Here is a 21,801-nt window from a genome sequence, read left to right on the forward strand (position 1 = left end):
CTAATAAATGGAAATTCATCCCATGCTCTTGGCTAGGAAGAATTAATATGGTTAAAATGGCCATCCTGCCTAAAGCAATCTAGATTCAATGCAATCTCTACCAAAATACCAACAGCATTCTTCAACGAACTGGAACAAATAGTTCTAAAATTCATATGGAACCACAAAAGACCCCGAATAGCCAAAGCAATCCTAAGAAGGAAGAATAAAGCAGAGGAATCTCACTTCCCAACTTCAAGCTCTACTACAAAGCCACAGTAATCAAGACAATTTGGTACTAGCACAAGAACAGACCCACTGACCAGTGGAACAGAATAGAGAGTCCAGATATTAACCCAAGCATATATGGTCAATTAATATATGATAAAGGAGCCATGGATATACAATGGGGAAATGACAGCCTCTTCAACAGCTGGTGTTGGCAAAACTGGACAGCTACATGTAAGAGAATGAAACTGGATTACTGCCTAACTCCACATACAAAAGTAAACTTGAGAGGCGGAGCCAGGATGGCGGCGTGAGGAGAGCAGTGGAAATCTCCTCCCAAAAACACATAGAGCTATGAAAATATAACAAAGAAAAATCTTCATAAAATAGAGATCACAGGACACAGGACAACATCCAGACCACATCCACACCTGCAAGAACCCAGCGCCTTGCGAAGGGGGAGAGGAAGGCCACAAACCAACAGGAAGGGAAGCTCTTCCAGCGGTCACTTGTACCAGCTCTGCAAACTATCTCTATCACCATGAAAAGGCAAAACTACAGGCAGACAAAGATCACAGAGACAACACCTGAGAAGGAGACAGACCTAACCAGTCCTCCTGAAAAAGAATTCAATATAAAAATCATGAACATGATGACAGAGATGCAGAGAAAAATGCAAGAGCAATGGGATGAGATGCAGAGAAAAATGCAAGAGCAGTGGGATGAAGTCCGGAAGGAGATCACAGATGTCAGGAAAGAGATCACAGAAGTGAAACAATCCCTGGAAGGAATTATAAGCAGAATGGATAAGATGCAAGAGGCCATTGAAGGAACAGATGCCAGGGAACAGGAATGTATAGAAGCTGACATACAGAGAGATAAAAGGATCTCCAGGAATGAAACAACACTAAGAGAACTATGGGACCAATCCAAAACGAATAATATTAGTATTATTGGGGTACCAGAAGAAGAAGAAAGAGGAAAAGGGATAGAAAGTCTCTTTGAAGAAATAATTGCTGAAAACTTCCCCAAACTGGGGGAGGAAATAATCGAACAGACCATGGAATTACACAGAACCCCCAACAGAAAGGATCCAAGGAGGACAACACCAAGACACATAGTAATTAAAATGGCAAGGATCAAGGACAAGGAAAGAGTTTTAAAGGCAGCTAGAGAGAAAAAGGTCACCTATAAAGGAAAACCCATCAGGCTAACATCAGACTTCTCGACAGAAACCCTACAGTCCAGAAGAGAATGGCATGATACACTTAATGCAATGAAACAGAAGGGCCTTGAACCAAGGATACTGTATCCAGCACGACTATCAGTTAAATATGATGGCGGGATTAAACAATTCCCAGACAAGCAAAAGCTGAGGGAATTTGCTTCCCACAAACCACCTCTACAGGGCATCCTACAGGGACTGCTCTAGATGGGAGCACTCCTAAAAAGAGCACAGAACAAAACACACAACATATGAAGAATGGAGGAGGAGGAATAAGAAGGGAGAGAAGAAAATAATCTCCAGACAGTGTATATAACAGCTCAATAAGCGAGCTAAGTTAGGCAGTAAGATACTAAAGAAGCTAACCTTGAACCTTTGGTAACCACGAATCTAAAGCCTGCAATGGCAATAAGTACATATTCCTCAATAGTAACCCTAAATGTAAATGGACTTAAAGCACCAATCAAAAGACATAGAGAAATAGAATGGATAAAAAAGCAAGACCCATCTATATGCTGCTTACAAGAAACTCACCTTAAACCCAAGGATAAGCATAGACTAAAAGTCAAGGGATGGAAAAACATATTTCAGGCAAACAACAGTGAGAAGAAAGCAGGGGTTACAGTACTAATATCAGTCAAAATAGACTTCAAAACAAAGAAAGTAACAAGAGATAAAGAAGGATATTACATAATGATAAAGGGCTCAGTCCAACAAGAGGATATAACCATTCTAAATATATATGCACCCAATACAGGAGCACCAGCATATGTGAAGCAAATACTAACAGAACTAAAGAGGGAAATAGACAGTAATGCATTCATTTTAGGGGACTTCAACACACCACTCACCCCAAAGGATAGATCCACCGGGCAGAATATAAGTAAGGACACACAGGCACTGAACAACACACTAGAACAGATGGAACTAATAGACATCTATAGAACTCTACATCCAAAAGCAACAGGATATACATTCTTCTCAAGTGCACATGGAACATTCTCCAGAAGAGACAACATACTAGCTCACAAAAAGAGCCTCAGTAAATTCCAAAATATTGAAATTCTACCAACCAATTTTTCAGACCACAAAGGTATAAAACTAGAAATAAATTCTACAAAGAAAACAAAAAGGGTCACAAACACATGGAGGCTTAACAACATGCTACTAAATAATCAATGGATCAATGAACAAATCAAAATAGAGATCAAGGAATATATAGAAACAAACGACAACAACAACACTAAGCCGCAACTTCTGTGGGACGCAGCGAAAGCAGTCTTAAGAGGAAAGTATATAGCAATCCAGGCACACTTGAAGAAGGAAGAACAATCCCAAATGAATAGTCTAACATCACAGTTATCAAAACTGGAAAAAGAAGAACAAATGAGGCCTAAAGTCAGCAGAAGGAGGGATATAATAAAGATCAGAGAAGAAATAAACAAAATTGAGAAGAATAAAACAATAGCAAAAATCAACGAAACCAAGAGCTGGTTCTTAGAGAAAATAAACAAAATAGATAAGCCTCTAGCCCAACTTATTAAGAGAAAAAGAGAATCAACACAAATCAACATAATTAGAAATGAGAATGGAAAAATCATGACAGACCCCACAGAAATACAAAGAATTATTAAAGACTACTATGAAAACCTATTTGCCAACAAGCTGGAAAACCTAGAAGAAATGGACAACTTCCTAGAAAAATACAACCTCCCAAGACTGACCAAGGAAGAAACACAAAAGTTAAACAAACCAATTATGAGCAAAGAAATTGAAACAGTAATCAAAAAACTACCCAAGAACAAAACCCCGGGGCCGCACGGATTTACCTCGGAATTTTATCAGACACACAGAGAAGACATAATACCCATTCTCCTTAAAGTGTTCCACAAAATAGAAGAAGAGAGAATACTCCCAAACTCATTCTATGAAGCAAACATCACCCTAATACCAAAACCAGGCTAAGACCCCACCAAAAACGAAAATTACAGACCAATATCCCTGATGAATGTAGATGCAAAAATACTCAATAAAATATTAGCAAACAGAATTCAACAGTATATCAAAAGGATCATACACCATGACCAAGTGGGATTCATCCCAGGGATGCAAGGATGGTACAACATTCGAAAATCCTTCAACATCATCCACCACATCAACAAAAAGAAAGACAAAAACCACATGATTATCTCCATAGAAGCTGAAAAAGAATTTGACAAAATTCAACATCCATTCATGATAAAAACTCTCAGCAAAATGCGAATGAATAGAGGGCAAGTACCTCAACATAATAAAGGTCATATATGATAAACCCACAGCCAGCATTATACTGTACAGTGAGAAGCTGAAAGCATTTCCTCTGAGATCGGGAACCAGACAGGGATGCCCACTCTCCCCACTGTTATTTAACATAGTACTGGAGGTCCTAGCCACGGCAATCAGACAAAACAAAGAAATAAAAGGCATCCAGATTGGTAAAGAAGTTAAACTGTCACTATTTGCAGATGATATGATACTGTACATAAAAAACCCTAAAGACTCCACTCCAAAACTACTAGAACTGATATTGGAATACAGCAAAGTTGCAGGATACAAAATTAACACACAGAAATCTGTAGCTTTCCTATACACTAACAATGAATCAATAGAAAGAGAAATCAGGAAAACAATTCCATTCACCATTGCATCAAAAAGAATAAAATACCTAGGAATAAACCTAACCAAAGAAGTGAAAGACCTATACCCTGAAAACTACAAGTCACTCTTAAGAGAAATTAAAGGGGACACTAACAAATGGAAACTCATCCCATGCTCATGGCTAGGAAGAATTAATATCATCAAAATGGCCATCCTGCCCAAAGCAATATACAGATTTGATGCAATCCCTCTCAAATTACCAACAACATTCTTCAATGAATTGGAACAAATAATTCAAAAATTCATATGGAAACACCAAAGACCCCGAATAGACAAAGCAATCCTGAAAAAGAAGAATAAAGTAGGGGGGATCTCACTCCCCAACTTCAAGCTCTACTACAAAGCCACAGTAATCAAGACAATTTGGTACTGGCACAAGAACAGAGCCACAGACCAGTGGAATAGATTAGAGACTCCAGAAATTAACCCAAACATATATGGTCAATTAATATTTGATAAAGGAGCCATGGACATACAATGGCAAAATGACAGTCTCTTCAACAGATGGTGCTGGCAAAACTGGACAGCTACATGTAGGAGAATGAAACTGGACCATTGTCTAACCCCATATACAAAGGTAAACTCAAAATGGATCAAAGACCTGAATGTAAGTCATGAAACCATTAAACTCTTGGAAAAAAACATAGGCAAAAACCTCTTAGACATAAACATGAGTGACCTCTTGTTGAACATATCACCCCAGGCAAGGAGAACAACAGCAAAAATGAGCAAGTGGGACTACATTAAGCTGAAAAGCTTCTGTACAGCGAAAGACACCATCAATAGAACAAAAAGGAACCCTACAGTATGGGAGAATATATTTGAAAATGACAGATCCGATAAAGGCTTGACGTCCAGAATATATAAAGAGCTCACATGCCTCAACAAACAAAAAACAAATAACCCAATTAAAAAATGGGCAGAGGAACTCAACAGACAGTTCTCTAAAAAAGAAATACAGATGGCCAACAGACACATGGAAAGATGCTCCACATCGCTAATTATCAGAGAAATGCAAATTAAAACTACAATGAGGTATCACCTCACACCAGTAAGGATAGCTGCCATCCAAAAGACGAACAACAACAAATGTTGGCGAGGCTGTGGACAAAGGGGAACCCTCCTACACTGCTGGTGGGAATGTAAATTAGTTCAACCATTGTGGAAAACAGTATGGAGGTTCATCAAAATGCTCAAAACAGACCTACCATTTCATTTTGACCCAGGAATTCCACTCCTAGGAATTTACCCTAAGAACGCAGCAATCAAGTTTGAGAAAGACAGATGCACCCCTATGTTTATCACAGCACTATTTACAATAGCCAAGAATTGGAAGCAACCTAAATGTCCATCGGTAGATGAATGGATAAAGAAGATGTGGTACATATACACAATGGAATACTACTCAGCCATAGGAAGTGGAAAAATCCAGCCATTTGCAGCAACGTGGATGGAGCTGGAAAGTATTACGCTCAGTGAAATAAGCCAAGCGGAGAAAGAGAAATACCAAATGATTTCACTCATCTGAGGAGTATAGGAACAAAGGAAAAACTGAAGGAACAAAACAGCAGCGGAATTACAGAACCCAAAAATGGACTAACAGGTACCAAAGGGAAAGGGACTGGGGAGGATGGGTGGGTAGGGAGGGATAAGTGGGGGGCGGAAGAAGAAGGGGGGTATTAAGATTAGCATGCATGGGGGGAGGGAGAAAGGGGAGGGTGGGCTGCACAACACAGAGAGGACAAGTAGTGATTCTACAATATTTTGCTAAGCTGATGGACAGTAACCGTAATGTGGTTGTTAGGGGCGACCTGATATAGGGGAGAGCATAGTAAACATAGTATTCTTCATGTAAGTGTAGATTAAAAATTAAAAAAAAAAAAAAAACAAAGAAAGAAAGAAAGAAAAGGGGGATTACTCCTTGATAGGATAAAACTATTGGTAAATCAAAGATCAACGCATGCTTTAAATATCCTTAATGTTGATCACTTAAAGGGTGTCAGATGATCAGCTATGGAGGTGCTCTTTTCTGATAATATTCCTTTCTCTTAATAAAAAAAAAAAAAAAGCAGTTACTGTGTGCTGACCTCCAATGAGTTCTGCACAGTGGTATAGAGGGCATGTCAAAGTGTGGGCAAAGGGTCTGTTTGTTTCTATGCAGAAGATCAAGGCCTAGCTTGGATACCCAGATAATAAAATTAAAAAATAAAATAAATAAAAAATAAAAAAGTAAACTTGAAATGGATCAAAGACCTGAATGTAAGTCATGAAACCATAAAACTCTTAGAAGATAATATAGGCAAAACTCTTGAATATAAACATGAGCAACTTCTTCATGAACATATCTCCCCAAGCAAGGGAAACAAAAGCAAAAATGAACAAGTGGGACTTTATCAAACTAAAAAGCTTCTGTACAGCAAAGGACACCATCAGCAAAACAAAAAGGCATCCCACGGTATGGGAGAATGTATTTATAAATGACATATCCAATAAGGGTTGACATCCACAATATACAAAGAGCTCACGCACCTCAACAAACAAAAAGCAAATAACCCAATTATAAAATGGGCAAAGGATCTGAACAGACACTTCTCCAATGAAGAAATTCAGATGACCAACAAGCACATGAAAAAGATGCTCCACAACGTTAATCATCGGAGAAATGCAAATTAAAACAACACTGAAATATCAACTCACACCAGGTAGGGTGGCCACCATCCAAAAGACAAACAAATGTTGGTGAGGATGTGGAACCCTCCTACACTGCTGGTGGAAATGTAAGCTAGTTCAACCATTGTAGAAAGCAACATGGAGGGTCCTCAAAAAACTAAAATTAGAAATACCACTTGACCTCAGAATCCCACTCCTTGAAATTTACCCAAAGAATACAACTTTTCAGATTCAAAAAGACATATGCACCCCTATGTTTATCACCACACTTTTTACAATAGCCAAGATATGGAAGCAACCTAAGTGTCCATCTGTAGATGAATGGATAAAGAAAATGTGGTACATATACACAGTGGAATACTCTTCAGCATTAAGAAACAGATTCTACCATTTGCAACCACATGAATGGAGCTGGAGGACATTATGCTCAGTGAAATAAGCCAGGCAGAAAAAGACAAATGCCAAATGATTTCCCTCATTTGTGGAGTATAACAATGAAGCAAAACTGAAGGAACAAAAGAGCAGCAGACTCAGAGACTCCAAGGAACTATTGGTTACCAAAAAGGAGGGGTGTGGGAGGGCAGATGGAGAGGGAGGGAGAAGGGGATTGAGGGGTATTACATTTAGCTCACATGGTGTGGGAGATCATGTGGAGAACAGTGTAGCACAGAGAAGGCACATAGTGGATCTGTGGCTTCTTACTACACTGATGGACAGTAGACTGCATTGGGATATAGGTGGGGTCTTCATAATATGGATAAATGTAGTAACCACATTGTTTTTCATGTGAAACCTTCATAGAGTGTATATCCATCATACCTTAATAAAAAAAAGTCAATAAATAAATAAATAAATAAATAACACTAAAAAAAAAAAACTGAAGGAAGAAAACAGCAGCAGATTCACAGAATCCAATAATGGACTAATAGTTGCCAAAGGGAAAGGGACTGGGGAGGATGGGTGGGAAGGGAGGGATAAGGGGAAAAAGGGGCATTATGATTAGCACAAATAATGTGGGGCAGGGGGGGAATGGGGAAGGCAGTATAGCACAGAGAAGATAAGTAGTGATTTGACAGACAGTGACTGTAATGGGTATATGGTGGGGACTTGATAATGGGGGGAATCTAGTAGCTACAACATGGTTTATGTAAGTGTATATTAATGATACCAAAAGAGAAAAAAATAATACTATCCACAAAATATTTAGAGGAAAAAATGGAATTCACAAAGGGTTATATTTTGTATTTTTTAATGTTTTTAATTTTTTTGTTTCAAATACATGAATATATGCATAGAAAAAACCTGAAAAAATAAAGACAGATAACAACTGTTACCTCTTGGTATATTTATAAAGGACCTTTGCTTTCTATTTCATACTCTTCTTTATTATTAAAGTTTCAAAAGACAAGTATGTTATTACTTTCAAAATTTTAAATACTTACATTCAATGTAAAAATTAAGACATTTTTAAGAATCTGTAACAGAAGTTTCCCTGCCAAGCCCATGGCTTCAAGTTCTTTCCAAAGGCTATATCCCTATCTTCTTTCCTGAAGTTGAAAGATGCTCCAAGGCAGGGCTGCTTGCTACCCAGTCTTGGACTTCCAGCCCACTAGACAGTCACAGCTGCTACTTTTTAAAATCTCTTAAATTAAGGCATTACTTACATATGTAAAAATTCATCTATTTTATCTGTACAATTTGATGAACTTTTGTACTGTTTACAATTGTGTAACCACAATCACAAGCTTTTCTCATGCCCCTGAAAACTTTTCTCTTGTCCCTTTGTAGTGGATCCCCTCCCCATTCCTGGCTGCAGACAACTAGTGATCTGCTTTCCCACAATAGTTTTGCCTTTTCTAGAATTTCAACTAAATGAATTCATGTTGTAGGCAGTCTTTGTGTTTGACTTCTTTCACTTAGCACAATGGCATTTATCCATGTTGCATTGATACTGTTATTTTTTATTCCTTAGAAAAATATTCCATTGTGGAGATAAAACATTTATTCACCAGTTGATGAACATTTGCTTTGCTTCCAGTCTTTTGCTATATTATGAATAATAATGCTATGAACTTTTGTATTCAGGTCTCTGGACACATGTCTTCATTTCTTTTAGGTAAATGCCTACAACTGCTGTGTCATATGGTAAGTGTATGTTTAACTTTACAAGATCCTGCCACACTGTTTTCCAACAGTACTATACAATTTTGCATTTCTATCAACACATTATGAGTGTTCCACTTACTTGACAACACTGAGAATATTTGATAAGGCTAATGTAAAGGTTTCCCAGAAGTACCTTTTGATTTTAAAAAACAAATTAAATTATCCATTAAAATCTGAATTAAATATTTTAATTCCTATTAAAATATATATAGCTTTCCTAGATATTAGCATTAGCTTTAAATTATAATTAAACCAGTTCAAATTTACCTTTGAATGATCTCTTCCTTTCATTGTGTCCTTACCTGAGTTGCTCAATTTTCTCTGGATTAACAGGACCCTTCCCAAAAACCCGGTCTATCTCTTCATATAGTTTATTCTGAATGTCTTCAGAAGTGGTTAAAAAACAGATTGCCCAGGTGCACACTAAATGAAAATTAATATTGATAACAATGAAAACAGCTAACTCGCAGTTTGGGTGTAGAGTAAGAAAAAACTTACTTTTCTTGGCATTTTCCTGTTTTCTCTGATACAGAAGACAAATATGCTACCAAATATAAAAGAACAGGATTTGTACCTCATTGGACAGAACATGAATATTTATAGAACACTCCCAATGTTCTGGAATGTGTAGTCTGGAAGATTTCTCTCTTAAAACTGGCAAGTAACTGAAGCCACTTAATGTATTTTATCTTAGGTAAAAATAGTAATGATAATAAACTTCACATCTGAGGGAACGTTGAACGTTGATAACTATGATGAATTGTCTAGTTCATTCAACATTGTAAAATCAAAAAATTGATTTATAAGTTCTCTCAGGAGTCCTAATGAAATAATTTATACAAATCAAAGTAGCAGATTTACCTAAAAATCAATATTCTAAATTTTAACTTGAAATGGCGGAAACAGTGGCCTAAGAACTTAGGACTTGGTAATTGCTTAGGACAGTGGCTCTAAAAAAATCAACTGTGAGTTGGCTGATGGTGCAACTCCACATTCACAGATTCTGATTCAGCAGGTTTAAGATGGGGTCCAGGCATCATATGATCAAATAACAAATACCACAATTATTTTGATGAACCCCAAAATTTGAAGATTACTAAGCTTATGGCTTACTTTTGCTTAAAATGGTTTATGGATAATACTCACTGAGGAAACGAAAAAGGAAGAAAATTACAAGATGAATATAAACCAGAGGAAACAGAGTAGTTAGTTATATTTCCCTTTAGAATCCACTGAGATTACAACTATTCAAAGAATGGAACCATCCAAGTACATATTACCTCTTTTCCTAGATTATGTTTAAGATGATCCATCTATAGCTCTACTTTTTCCATGATAAGTACTTTTTAAAATGCTCTTAGTAGTTTCTACTTCTACGTATTAATCATCTCTCCTGATTTAAGGGCCAACTTAAGTTTACCTCAAAGTCAATATTCTTTTAATGTGTGCTTAATTCACATGTTACCCAGTACCTATACCTGGAAAAGACATAACTCACTTTCTGCATTAAATATTATTGTCAAGCAAATAAGTAGCTACCTGGTACCAATTATTTTGATAATTTACTTACATCCAGAGCTCATTAAAGGCACATAAGTAACTGCCTGTCCTTAACATTTTCCTACATATACTTCTTTATTATGGCTTTGGAGTGAACTGTACAAGAGATGTGAAAACTTGTACAGTGAACAATACTTTTATGTACACTTATTTTATAATTTACAGTAATATACAATATTGAAAGATGTAGCACAAGGATTTGCATACAGTAGGCACTCATATACCTTGTTTGACTATATTATCACTTAAAATTAATATAACTGTATGTACTTAATAATCTCAAACATTGGATGTTTTATGGAACTCTATTAAAAAGTATGACTAGGGATAGTTAAAAACGTGATTTTAAGCAACTGAACATTCTTTAGTTACAATATTGAACCAAGACACAATTTTATAGTTGAAAGAGAGCTTGGATGTAATCTAGACTTAAACCCTTATTTTAGAAAAAGAGAAAATGTAGAGGTAAGTATCTTGCTCAAGGCTAGTAAGTGGCAGAGGAAGGACTTTAATTAAGGTTTCCTTCCTATCTTGACTCTCAAAAACTTCAGAAGTACTTAAAAAGTAAACAACCCACATGCAAAGAAATAGCAGTACTCTGAAATTCCCCTGAAAAACTGCAAAGAAGATTAAAATATTAACTCAACTTTGAAAATGGTCACTTTTTGTGGTATATGGAGCACAACTGATTTCGATCTGTAAAGGTCTTTAGCAAAGATATATTTTAATGTAATTAATTTTTAAAAGGTTTTTTAAGAAGGGTTATTAATACATTACATTTGACACTCACCTAAATTCCATTTAATCTATAATATGCATCACCAAATGTCAAATATTTTACAGAGAAGAAAAATTTATAGGAAGTTAACATTTGTACTCATCACCTTTAAGAAAATTTCCTTAAACAGAAAGAGTTGTAAATGAAATCTTTCAAGTGAACATAAATTTTTTTAGATTTTTAAACTGTTTTAAATCAGCCTTCAGTATTTTGTGTTAGTATACTGTTATGTATATACACACATTTTTATGACTACTGTACGAATGAATCTCTGTTAAACTAAAATCCATTAAGGAAACCTAGAAACATATCACACATTTCAGAATTTTAAATAAAAATCATCCTCAATTTCAGCAAGAGAGTTCTTTTAAATCATTATTTCTGTGGCCTATATATTCTGTTGGTAGACCTTAATAATAAAAATTGGATTGGAGTCAAAGTGAAAAGCCACAGCAGGAAACTGAAAAGCTCACTGCTCTGGTAGTAAAGGTGTCAATAGCAGTTCATTTTAAAGGCACTAACTAGAATTCACAATCCATATACTCTGTCAAGAAATTTACGGCAATGTTCAGAGGTGGCATAGAGCACCTGGGGTTTAAAAAAAAAAGTATCTGTATGAATCAAGCCTTTCAAACAAGAATAAAACATAACAGAGAAGGAAAATTACACAGGTCTTAAAATCATTATTTCTTTTATCTTAAAATAGCTTTGCCCTTGCATATTTTATAATCTATCTCAAAAAGAAATGAATTTATACTTACATTTTGCAGTTATTATGCAACTGGCCAGAGAAAATATCACACTGTCTTCTAGGATCTAGGAAATAAAACTAAGTTTAGGAAGTATGATACATAAGGTGAACTATATGAGGCCCTACTAAAAAAACACAGATTATAGAATTAGGGCCAAGGAAAGGGAAAAAGTATATTATTTCTTTATGTTTTCATTTAAAAAAAAAGTCTACATAATGTAAAAAACAACCTAAATATTGCATTGTATTTTTGATGCAGGAAACATGTATCAGTAATATTACTGGCTCATGATACATTTCTGTAAATAAACCGGCACAGTTCTGTATTATTGACTGGGTCTGGTGCAGCAACAAGGCCTCAACAACAGTGTAAAAGAACCTGCCTCTGTTCTTGTCGTCTGATTCAATTCTTGCACCCACACAAACCCAGAAACCATTTTTGACTATGAGGACTTGCATGAATAGAGGGGACAAAAGACTCCTATCATGAACAGGTGTGGCAGTCATGGCTCCACTCTGATCCTTCACCTGACACCACGAGCACATAGGTGTACTGGGGTAACACTGGGAGCAAGCCAAGCTGCCATACCTGGTCATGCAGGCAGAGTGGCTTAGTTGTTAAAAGCTTACACAAACCCTCCTCTTTTATGATCAGAGATTTTGGGTTTAATATTTGCTTATCCAAATATTAAATAATATATAGCTGCTTCAAAGAGCTAAATAACAAGAGACTAAATATTTGTACTATTTATGGATGATGTGCAATAAAAGAGAAGAAGAAGTCAATGAATTCTAGGAGGGCATCTGGAAGTGAATGAAAAGCACACTTTGTACATGTACATCTTTTATTTGATAAACATTTAACAATTACATCACCTGTTGTTCATTAAGGTTCCCCTGTACTAAGGAGTCAATGAAAATATGTTGACTGAAGCCCCTTCCTTTTCGTTCTTTTATGATTTTCTTTAAAGTATTTTCCATTTGCATAAGGGCTTAGAGAAGAAAAAAAGATTTTAGAATATAAGCATTTGTGAAGACTGAACATTTTCTTATATTTCTGTACAATGTTACTATGTGCAGAATAAGACTTTCAAAGTTAAAAGAGTAACCAACAATTTTAAAAAAGCTAATTTATGTTTAAACTCATCTGCTTTCTCTCCTTTTTGCTAAATTTAACATACATACAAAAAAGTGCATAGAACATTTATACACCATTTAAGGAATAACAATAAAGCAAACACCCATAATATTGTCATCTATGTTAATAAACAGAACAATACCAGCAACTTAAAGGTCTCACACACATACAGCTATCCCCTGATATTATCCACCTTTTTCTAAATTCTGTCCTCTTAATTTCATTTTTCTCCCAAATTAGACATCATTCATTTAGGGACAGAAGCAGATGTGAAATGATTAGAAAAGTAAGTTTCTGAAACCTAAAAGATATAGGATAACTGATATCCAGTAGTCAATAAAATTGTCCAGAGACCATTTCTCAGTCCCCATGTTAATTGAACTACCATAGCATTTGATAATGTTGATCACTTAGTCTTCAGGAAACTTTTCATTTGGCTCCCAGCCACCACAATTTCTTCCCTCTTACTGATTGCTCATTTTGTAGCTTCATCTAGTGCTCTTCTGATTCACTTCCCTCCAACCATAGAGCTCCCTGTTATACTTTAAGCACACCAGGAAAAATCCTACCTCCACTGTTGATTACTCTCATCTTTCAAACTTCTTAATAATGGAATGTGCAAGGTAAGGGCTCAGTTTTTGGACATCTTCTCTTTTTCTATTTACATAAATTACCTTGGTGGTCACCAGTCTCAAGGCTTTAAATACAGTCTATGCACTAAACACTTCCAGATTTATATTTCTAGTTGGGACCTCTTTCCCCTGAATGCCAGACTCCAATGTCTAACAACCAACTCAACATTTCCAGTTGGGTATCTGAAGCATCGCATAGCCAAAACTAAACTCTTGATATCTCCTCCCATAACTTGATCTTCCTACAGTCTGCCCCATCTTATTTCCTAGTAACTTCATTTTCCAATTACTCAGGCCTAAAATCTTGGCGTCTCCTCTCTTACACTCCACATCTAATCTGTCAGACAAGGTTGGTAGTTCTATCTTCAAATAACAGAATCATTCTCCCTTCCTTTTCTTTTTTCATTCTTTATTTTCTGCTGCTTGCCACCTAGTCCAAGCCACATTGTTTCTCTTGCCTGACTCATTGCAATAGCCCCCTAATTAGTCTCCCTGCTTCTGCTCTGGGCTCCTATAATCAATCATAGCATCCAGAGTGATCCTTTAAAAACATGACTCAGATCATAACTCTATTTCCTATCTCATAGTAATAACTTAGCCATATACAATGATCTACAAGCCAGACAACATCTGTCCCATCCCCAAGACGTTCTAGCTTCATCTCCTAGTGCTCTTCTGATTCACTGCCCTCCAACCATACAGCTCCCTGTTATACTTTAAGCACACCAGGAAAAATCCTACCTCAAGAACTCTTCCTCCACATGGAATATTTTTCCCTCGGAATGTGGATTACCCTCATTATCTGCACTGACTGGTTTCCTTATCTCTTACAAGTGTTTGCTCAAAAGTCACCTAATCTTGTTGAGACCTTTCCTAATAAATGTATTTAAAACCACAACCTACCCTACCCCTAGCACTCTATATCCCCTTACTGATTTAATTTTCTCCATAGCACTTTTCATCTTTTAATACATACTCAGTTCACTTATATAGATTATCACCTGCCTCTTCCCACTGGAATGTGGCGCCAGAAGGAAAGGAATTTGTTTTGTTCACTAACATCTCCATAGCACCAAAAACATGAAGACATTATAGATCTTCACTAAGTATCTATGGAATTGAATGAATATGATGACACATTAGCGATTAAAATGAGAAACTAACACTGCAGTTCATTGGTCTCCAAACATTGCTACATATTAGAATTATCTAGGAAGCTTAAAAAAAATCATAAAGTACAAGTCACACTTCATATCAATTGAATCCAAATGTTTAGCGGTGGCAGCCAGGCTTTGATATTTTTTAGAAGATTCAATGTGTAGCAAAGTTTGGGAACTACTGCTGTACATTCTCAACCCGACAAGTCCATCAAAATAATAATGGAGAGCTTTTATAAAATACCTGATGCCTAGGGCATCTATCCCACATTCTGAATAAATTGGTCTAGTTTTTTTGTTTTAAGTTCCCAAAGTGATTCTAATGGGCAGATGAGGTTGAGAATTACTCAAACAAAGGAAGCACTGATCCAGTCATGGGATCCCACTCATATAAATACCAAAATATAACCATTTTCAATAAAATCTCAAATTTAATCTCTACTCATGTTACAGCCCAAGGAACACATCATGATAGAGGCAAATTGCTTTTACTTAGAATCAAAGAATATAAATATGTTTTTTATTAAGGGGTATTAATCCAAATGCATCTACCAAGATAATGAGAATGGTAATGAAAACCAGGCAGCAGACAATCTGTCAAATAAACTGACTTTTCTGGACATATGTTGAATATTAAGAGACTCACTAGAATGGTAATTCCCACAAGGACAGGAATTTTTGTTTCCTATACATACATATACATATACATTTTAACCTCCTATCATATATAGTCCTTAAATACTTGCTGAAAGAATAAAAGAAGAGAATCCTGAGAACCAATATCATTATATATGGAAAACAATCCATTATTCCAATTCAGCCTATGTATTTTAATTTGCCCTGGACTTCCAAAAAAGGAACTGAAGCAGCTCAGAATAAAGGTATTAAAACATTACAATCATTAAATTACAGACAAATATAGAACAACAACAAAAAAGGGAGAATAATTTTGGGGAGCCATCTTGAACTAAAATCGTATTTTTCTGTATAATTATATAAAGTTGTAACCAATGCAAAATAATTTTGACAATATTTTTACTTAATGTTACAATGGCAAGAATTTTCATATTGCTACAGTTTTTACAAATATCTACATGGTATTTAATCATGTTGATGGTATTTCCTTAGTAAATCCTGTATTGTTGGGCATTTAGATTGTTTCTGGTTTTCTACTTGCAGAAATAGCACTAGAAAAAATATTCACGAATATTTTCTTCTTTTAGATAATTTGGTCCATTATTTATGACTCTTAATATGTACTGTCAAATTGCTTTCCCAGGATTGTAACCATACATTTTCCATTAATCCTATAGGCTATGCCAACTCCACAGCACCCGCATGCTGCAGTGAGTGCTAGAGTTTCATTTACTAATTCATTGCTTTTCCCTCTCTGTTGTTTAAGAAAAACTTTCATAATAGGAAATGTAAGAAAAAAACATAAAGAGAAAATATACATGACCTAGTGTCAAGATTCAGAGATAACACTATTAAAGTTGGGGCATAGGTCCTTTTGTCCTAACTAAAAATCAAGAGTAGCAAAACTTACCATTTTCATATTGTTTTTTCCTAGTTGTACTTTTATCAAGTGATCCATCTAGAAAGCCTTTTCCAATCTCAGACCAAACCTGAAAATAGGAAAACATACCTATTTCTAATAAGCAGATTTTCTAAATAATACCAAGCAATGTAAGCTAATAATTGAGGGACTCCTGTCTCACCACAGATCTGATTAAGCTCTCCTTTTTAAGTGGGCTGAATAATCATTTACATCATAGTGTGGATAGGGCACAAATGTATTTTAATAATTTCAGTCAAGGTACTTTCAGAGTAGTTATAATTGGGAAATCAAAACTTCCTTTTCTAAAACAAGTAGGAACAGGAAAGAAAAGGCCATCAGTGATAAATAAAATTCATAGGGAATTCCAAATTTTTACTCACCAGAGATACTGATAAGCATTTGCTAAGATCCAGAAAGAAGTTAAAACTTAATCTAAGGTCTGGAGATAGTTAACAACAGAATAGGCTTGCAGTTATTTCAAAATTGGGTAATCTACCCCTGAAAACACTTTAACTTGTTTATAATTCAAGAGTTCTAAAAGAACTTGGGGAAGAACACAATGGTAGATATTTTGATAAATTATTAATAAAGAGTTTACAACTCTTACTTTACAAAGATTTACCTTTCAGATTATTTAAATATAAAAAATCAAACTATTAAAAGTAAAAATGTATAGTAAATGTTAATATTAGGACTATTCTTAAAGTGAGAAAGGAGTTTCTAAGCATAACACAGAGCCCAGGACAAAAATTTATAATGAAAAAGTAGAATTTATTTAGCTACTCCATCCCAATAACAAAAAGCTGAATAGACTAAAAAATCAACAGCTCTTCTTGGATTCCTAGGACAGAGGGACCCAGGGCAAACTGAGGCCCCCAAGACTGGAGAGACAGCAGACAACAAGGGGTCACGTCTTACTGAAATAGACCCACAAGTGGAAACCACCTGAGGAACCAGTGCTAGGGTGGGAAAACCTGAAATGTAATTGACAAACTGCTGGAGGTTCAGTATACACAACCCTGAGTTTAATACTCCAGGGGATCCGGTCATATGAGGTCCCCCTAAAATTGTGAGATTTACCTCCAGGAGCTCAACCAGTTTCCCACAGTAAATATCAGAGAAAAATCCCCTTGGGCTTCCAGCTGTGGGAAGGGAAAAGGAACCAATCTGAAATAAGCTAGGGCACCCTGTCTTAACAAGGCCTGTCCTCAGAGGAGACTTGTTAGTCAGAGCCTAACCTACTAGAGTATTATCAGATCCTAACTGACCTACGGAGGGAAATACTCCAACTGCAGTCAGGTCTATCCTTCCACGTGGGAGAAGGGAAATACCAAACTGCAGTCCATTCAAGCAATCCTGTCCTAATTTAGGGGGTAGGAAAAAAATGAGTAACACTTTTAAAGTTCACAGTCTAGAGGTACAGGCTCCCTAAGACTGAGACCTAATCGTAAGACTATGGAATGATTCCCTTTCCCCACATCTCACCATTACCTTCCCAAAGGCCTATTTATACCAGTTTATTTTACCTAGTACATCATGTCCAGCTATCAAGAAAACAAATTACAAGATATACCAAAAGGGAAAAAACATAATTTCAAGAAACAGAGCAAGGATCAGAACCAGATATTGCAGGGATGCTGGAATGATCAGACCAGGAATTTAGAACACCTATGATTAATATGCAAAGGGCTCTAAAGGATCCTTAGGTAAAGAATAAAGCAGACAGCATGCAAGAACAGACAGGCAATGTAAGCAGAGAGATGGAAATCCTAAGGAAAAACCAAAATGAAATGTTAGAGATCAAAACCACTGAAACAGAAATGGAGACTGCCCTTGATAGGCTTATTGGTACAATGATTACAGCTTAGAAAAAAATTCCTGAGCTAGACTCTATCTATAGAATACTCAAAAACAGTTTCTTACAAAACTAAACATACTTTTACCAAATAATCCAGCAATTGCATTCTGTAACATTTACCCCAAGGAGCTGGAAATTTGTTTATATTTTCTTTATTGGAAAGCATCTAGATTTGGAGATAAAGTCTTTTTTTCTCTGAGTGATTCAGCTACTTTCCATTTGGTATTATGCACTCAAATTTACATTTACCTATTAAAATTGCCAGTTTGTTAAATATTTTTCATGCACAGTAGATTCAAGTTGTGTCTGAAAGTATCTCTTGTGCTTTTATTTTGCTGACTTTAAAAGGATTAATCTGGGCAGACATATGAAGAGGACAGGTTGCATTTAATATACTTTTTGGACTTTGTGGGACAAAGGTAACTGGTTAACCTTGAAGTGGCTGTTGTATGGTGGTTGTGCACATGCTTCAAAATACTATGGAAGAGAATGTTTCTATTGGCAGCACGTGAGAGGGATAGATGGTGAACCCCCACTATCTTGGAGAAGTATTCACTTCTCCAAAGCATTGAAGCAGTTGCCATAATAGGTGGAAATTTGGACTTCCATTGGGAGTTTTATTCATTTTCTTCATTTTGAATTGTATGTGCACTACCATTGCTACATCAGTTTGATATCAGTGTTGAAAAATTACCAGTTATATTTGCTGTTTACAATCCATAGAAGATTGGGATTAAAATGGATTTAATCCATTTTTAAAGCTGTGTGAATTTTTCTAAACAGGAACAACTATTTGCAATATGGGTTTTCATAGTGATTAAACCAATCATAACTTATAACTTTAATTATTAGCAGTTGAGAGCACATGCTCATAAAGCAATTTCAAAATATATTATTGAGTATATGGTAATCTCCAACAGGTTTTACCATTAGCATAATTTTGTGTAGTACAATTAAATTATAATTTTGGTAACATTCACTGGTTAACAATAAAGTGACAAAAGCTCAAAAAGAAGCTGGAAATGTGTTTACACAAAAATTGCCCACAGATATTTACAACAGCTTTATTTATAATTACCAAATGCTGGAAGGAACCAAGATGCCCTTTAGTAGGTGAATGGATAAACTAGTACATCCAGACAAGGAATACTAGTCAGTGCTAAAAGAAATGAGCTACCAAGCCATAATAAGACTTGGAGGAAGTTTAAATGCATATTACTAAGTGAAAGAAGTTTATCTGAGGTTACATACTATATGATTCCAATTATATGATATTCTGGAAAAGGCAAAACTATGGAAATAATAAAAAGATCAGTGGTTGCCCAGAGTGGGAGTGAGAAGGGAGGGAGAGATGAATAGGCAGGGCACAGAGGATTTTTAGGGCAGTGAAAATACTCTGTCTGAGATTTATACATTTGTCCAAACCTACCAAAATATAAAACACCAAGTGTAAAACTTTAGGTAAACTATGGACTAGGTGATTATGATGTGTCAATGTAAATTTATCCTTGGAAAAAAATGTACATTTCTGGTTAGTAATGATAATGGGGGAGGTTTATGCGTATGTTGAAGCAGGGTATATTTGGAAAATCTCTGTATCTTCCTATTCTATTGTAACCCTAAAACTACTTTTAAAAAATTAAGTCTTTTAAAAAAATTCTATAAATAAAAGTAAAAGCAAATCAAAACTGAGATAAAAATAAAGAACTCTTACATATGAATAAGAAAAAGAAATACATCCATTGAAATATGGGCAAAGGACGTGAGAAAGCATCCCACAAAAGAAACACGAATGTTCAACAAAAATATTCAACCATGTTTAACCTCACAAACAATAAAAGAATTATAAATTGTAATCATGAAATACCATTTTTTACTTATTAGATAGGCAAGTATTTGAAGGACCAATTATTATAAGTGGCAAAAACACAAGGGAAGAGCATTCTAATGTTGGTGGGAAATAATTGGGACAATGTTTTGGAGGAACAGTCCAGAAACACAGTATGTAACTGAAAGTGAGGTTGACCCCTGTGAAATCAGTATGCATCTTACAACCAAAGACATTTCCCAACTGTTGTAAGCTTAGCAGCAGTCATGATGTAGCTGTCACTGTTTTGCATTCACAAATGAGTTATTATTCTTGGGGGCATGACTGGACCACAGCAACCCCTTCAGTTGTTTCAGACACTGAAAGATCATTTGAGGAAGGATTTTAAGTCATGTTTATGATCTGAAAATCATAATTTTACAAAGGAATTTTATAAAGTCATTGGCCTACCACTTTTAAAAAATATTAAGGTTAAGAAACAAAAGCTGAGGATCTGGTCTAAAGTAAAGAGGCTTGACCACTAAAAGTAAGGATATTTGAATATGGGCTCTAGATAATAGTATTGTATGAGTGTTAATTTCCCAAGTTTGAAAACTGTTGTTACCATATAACAGAATATCCTTGTTTTTAAGAAACATAGACTAAAGTATTTGGGAGAAGAAAAGCAAAATGTCCACTTTACTCTCAAATGGTTCAGGTTAGGGGGGAAGGATGGTTAAATAGATGATGAATGACAAAAGCAAATGGGGCAAAATGTAAACACTGGTGCACCTGGGTAGACAGATCTATTAGAGTTCCTTGTACAAATTGCAACTTTTCCGTCAATTCGAAATTATTTCTACTCTGAAGTCTTAAGAAAAAATAAGAGAAAGAAAATGACACCATAAAAACATACAGAACAGGTTTCAGTACCTTAGAAGAAAATATGGAAATAGTGGAGGTCTCTTATTAAAAATGCTGTCTCATCAACATGAAAAAAATTAGGCATCAACTGAAGTAAAAATTGATTTTTCATTAAAATATGAAGACATCTGAGGGATTACTTAACCAATTTATTTCACCCACATATACAATTTACTACTGTAGGAGGTAGAATTCAGAGTGGTTTTTCTACTTTTATTTTTATGCTCCCAAACTTGTGAATGTTTTATAAGAAACATTTTTTAATCATTAAACACAAGTAATAAAACCATTTTTAATGGGAAAAAGCATAACATTAACCAGTGATAGGGTGTTAAGCCACAGTTTCTAGTGCCTTTTATCTCAAACACATTATCTTGATTATTTAACCTCTTTTTATAAATTTGAATGAGTAATTTCTCAGAGACCCAAAATGAGATAAATGACCTAAGCATGATTTCAGTTAAATAAATTGCTAAGATTTATAAAAATAGAGAATAATAAACAAATTCCAAGTGAATCTAGAAAAGGCTAAGGAATTAGCCTTTCTTCAAATCACATTTATTTTGATAGTATTTTAATGCTCCATTGGCTTTAACTTGTTTCTATATGGGACATAGTCTTATCTATTAAACACAGATTTTCTCTTTATTCTAGAATTCTAGTATTATTTTAT

At 35.4% G+C, this 21,801-nt stretch overlaps 1 protein-coding gene across 2 annotated transcripts in view; it reads right to left on the reverse strand.

The window, feature by feature from the left end:
- CYP20A1 (cytochrome P450 family 20 subfamily A member 1) overlaps positions 1-21,801 on the reverse strand; it is a 99,457-nt gene that overhangs the window by 38,963 nt on the left and 38,693 nt on the right. For both annotated transcript variants that reach the window (XR_005058751.2, XM_037009221.2), the window contains exons 6-9: positions 16,528-16,606; positions 12,931-13,046; positions 12,065-12,119; positions 9,268-9,388 (exon numbers count right to left, since the gene is read on the reverse strand). Coding sequence is in view for 1 of the 2 variants with exons in the window: in XM_037009221.2 (XP_036865116.1) it covers positions 9,268-9,388; positions 12,065-12,119; positions 12,931-13,046; positions 16,528-16,606 (371 nt within the window). In the remaining variant the exon portion in view is untranslated. The remainder of the gene's footprint in view (positions 1-9,267; positions 9,389-12,064; positions 12,120-12,930; positions 13,047-16,527; positions 16,607-21,801) is intronic.

The sequence above is a fragment of the Manis javanica genome, chromosome 12 (assembly GCF_040802235.1).
Source record: "Manis javanica isolate MJ-LG chromosome 12, MJ_LKY, whole genome shotgun sequence".
Lineage (NCBI taxonomy): Eukaryota > Metazoa > Chordata > Mammalia > Pholidota > Manidae > Manis > Manis javanica.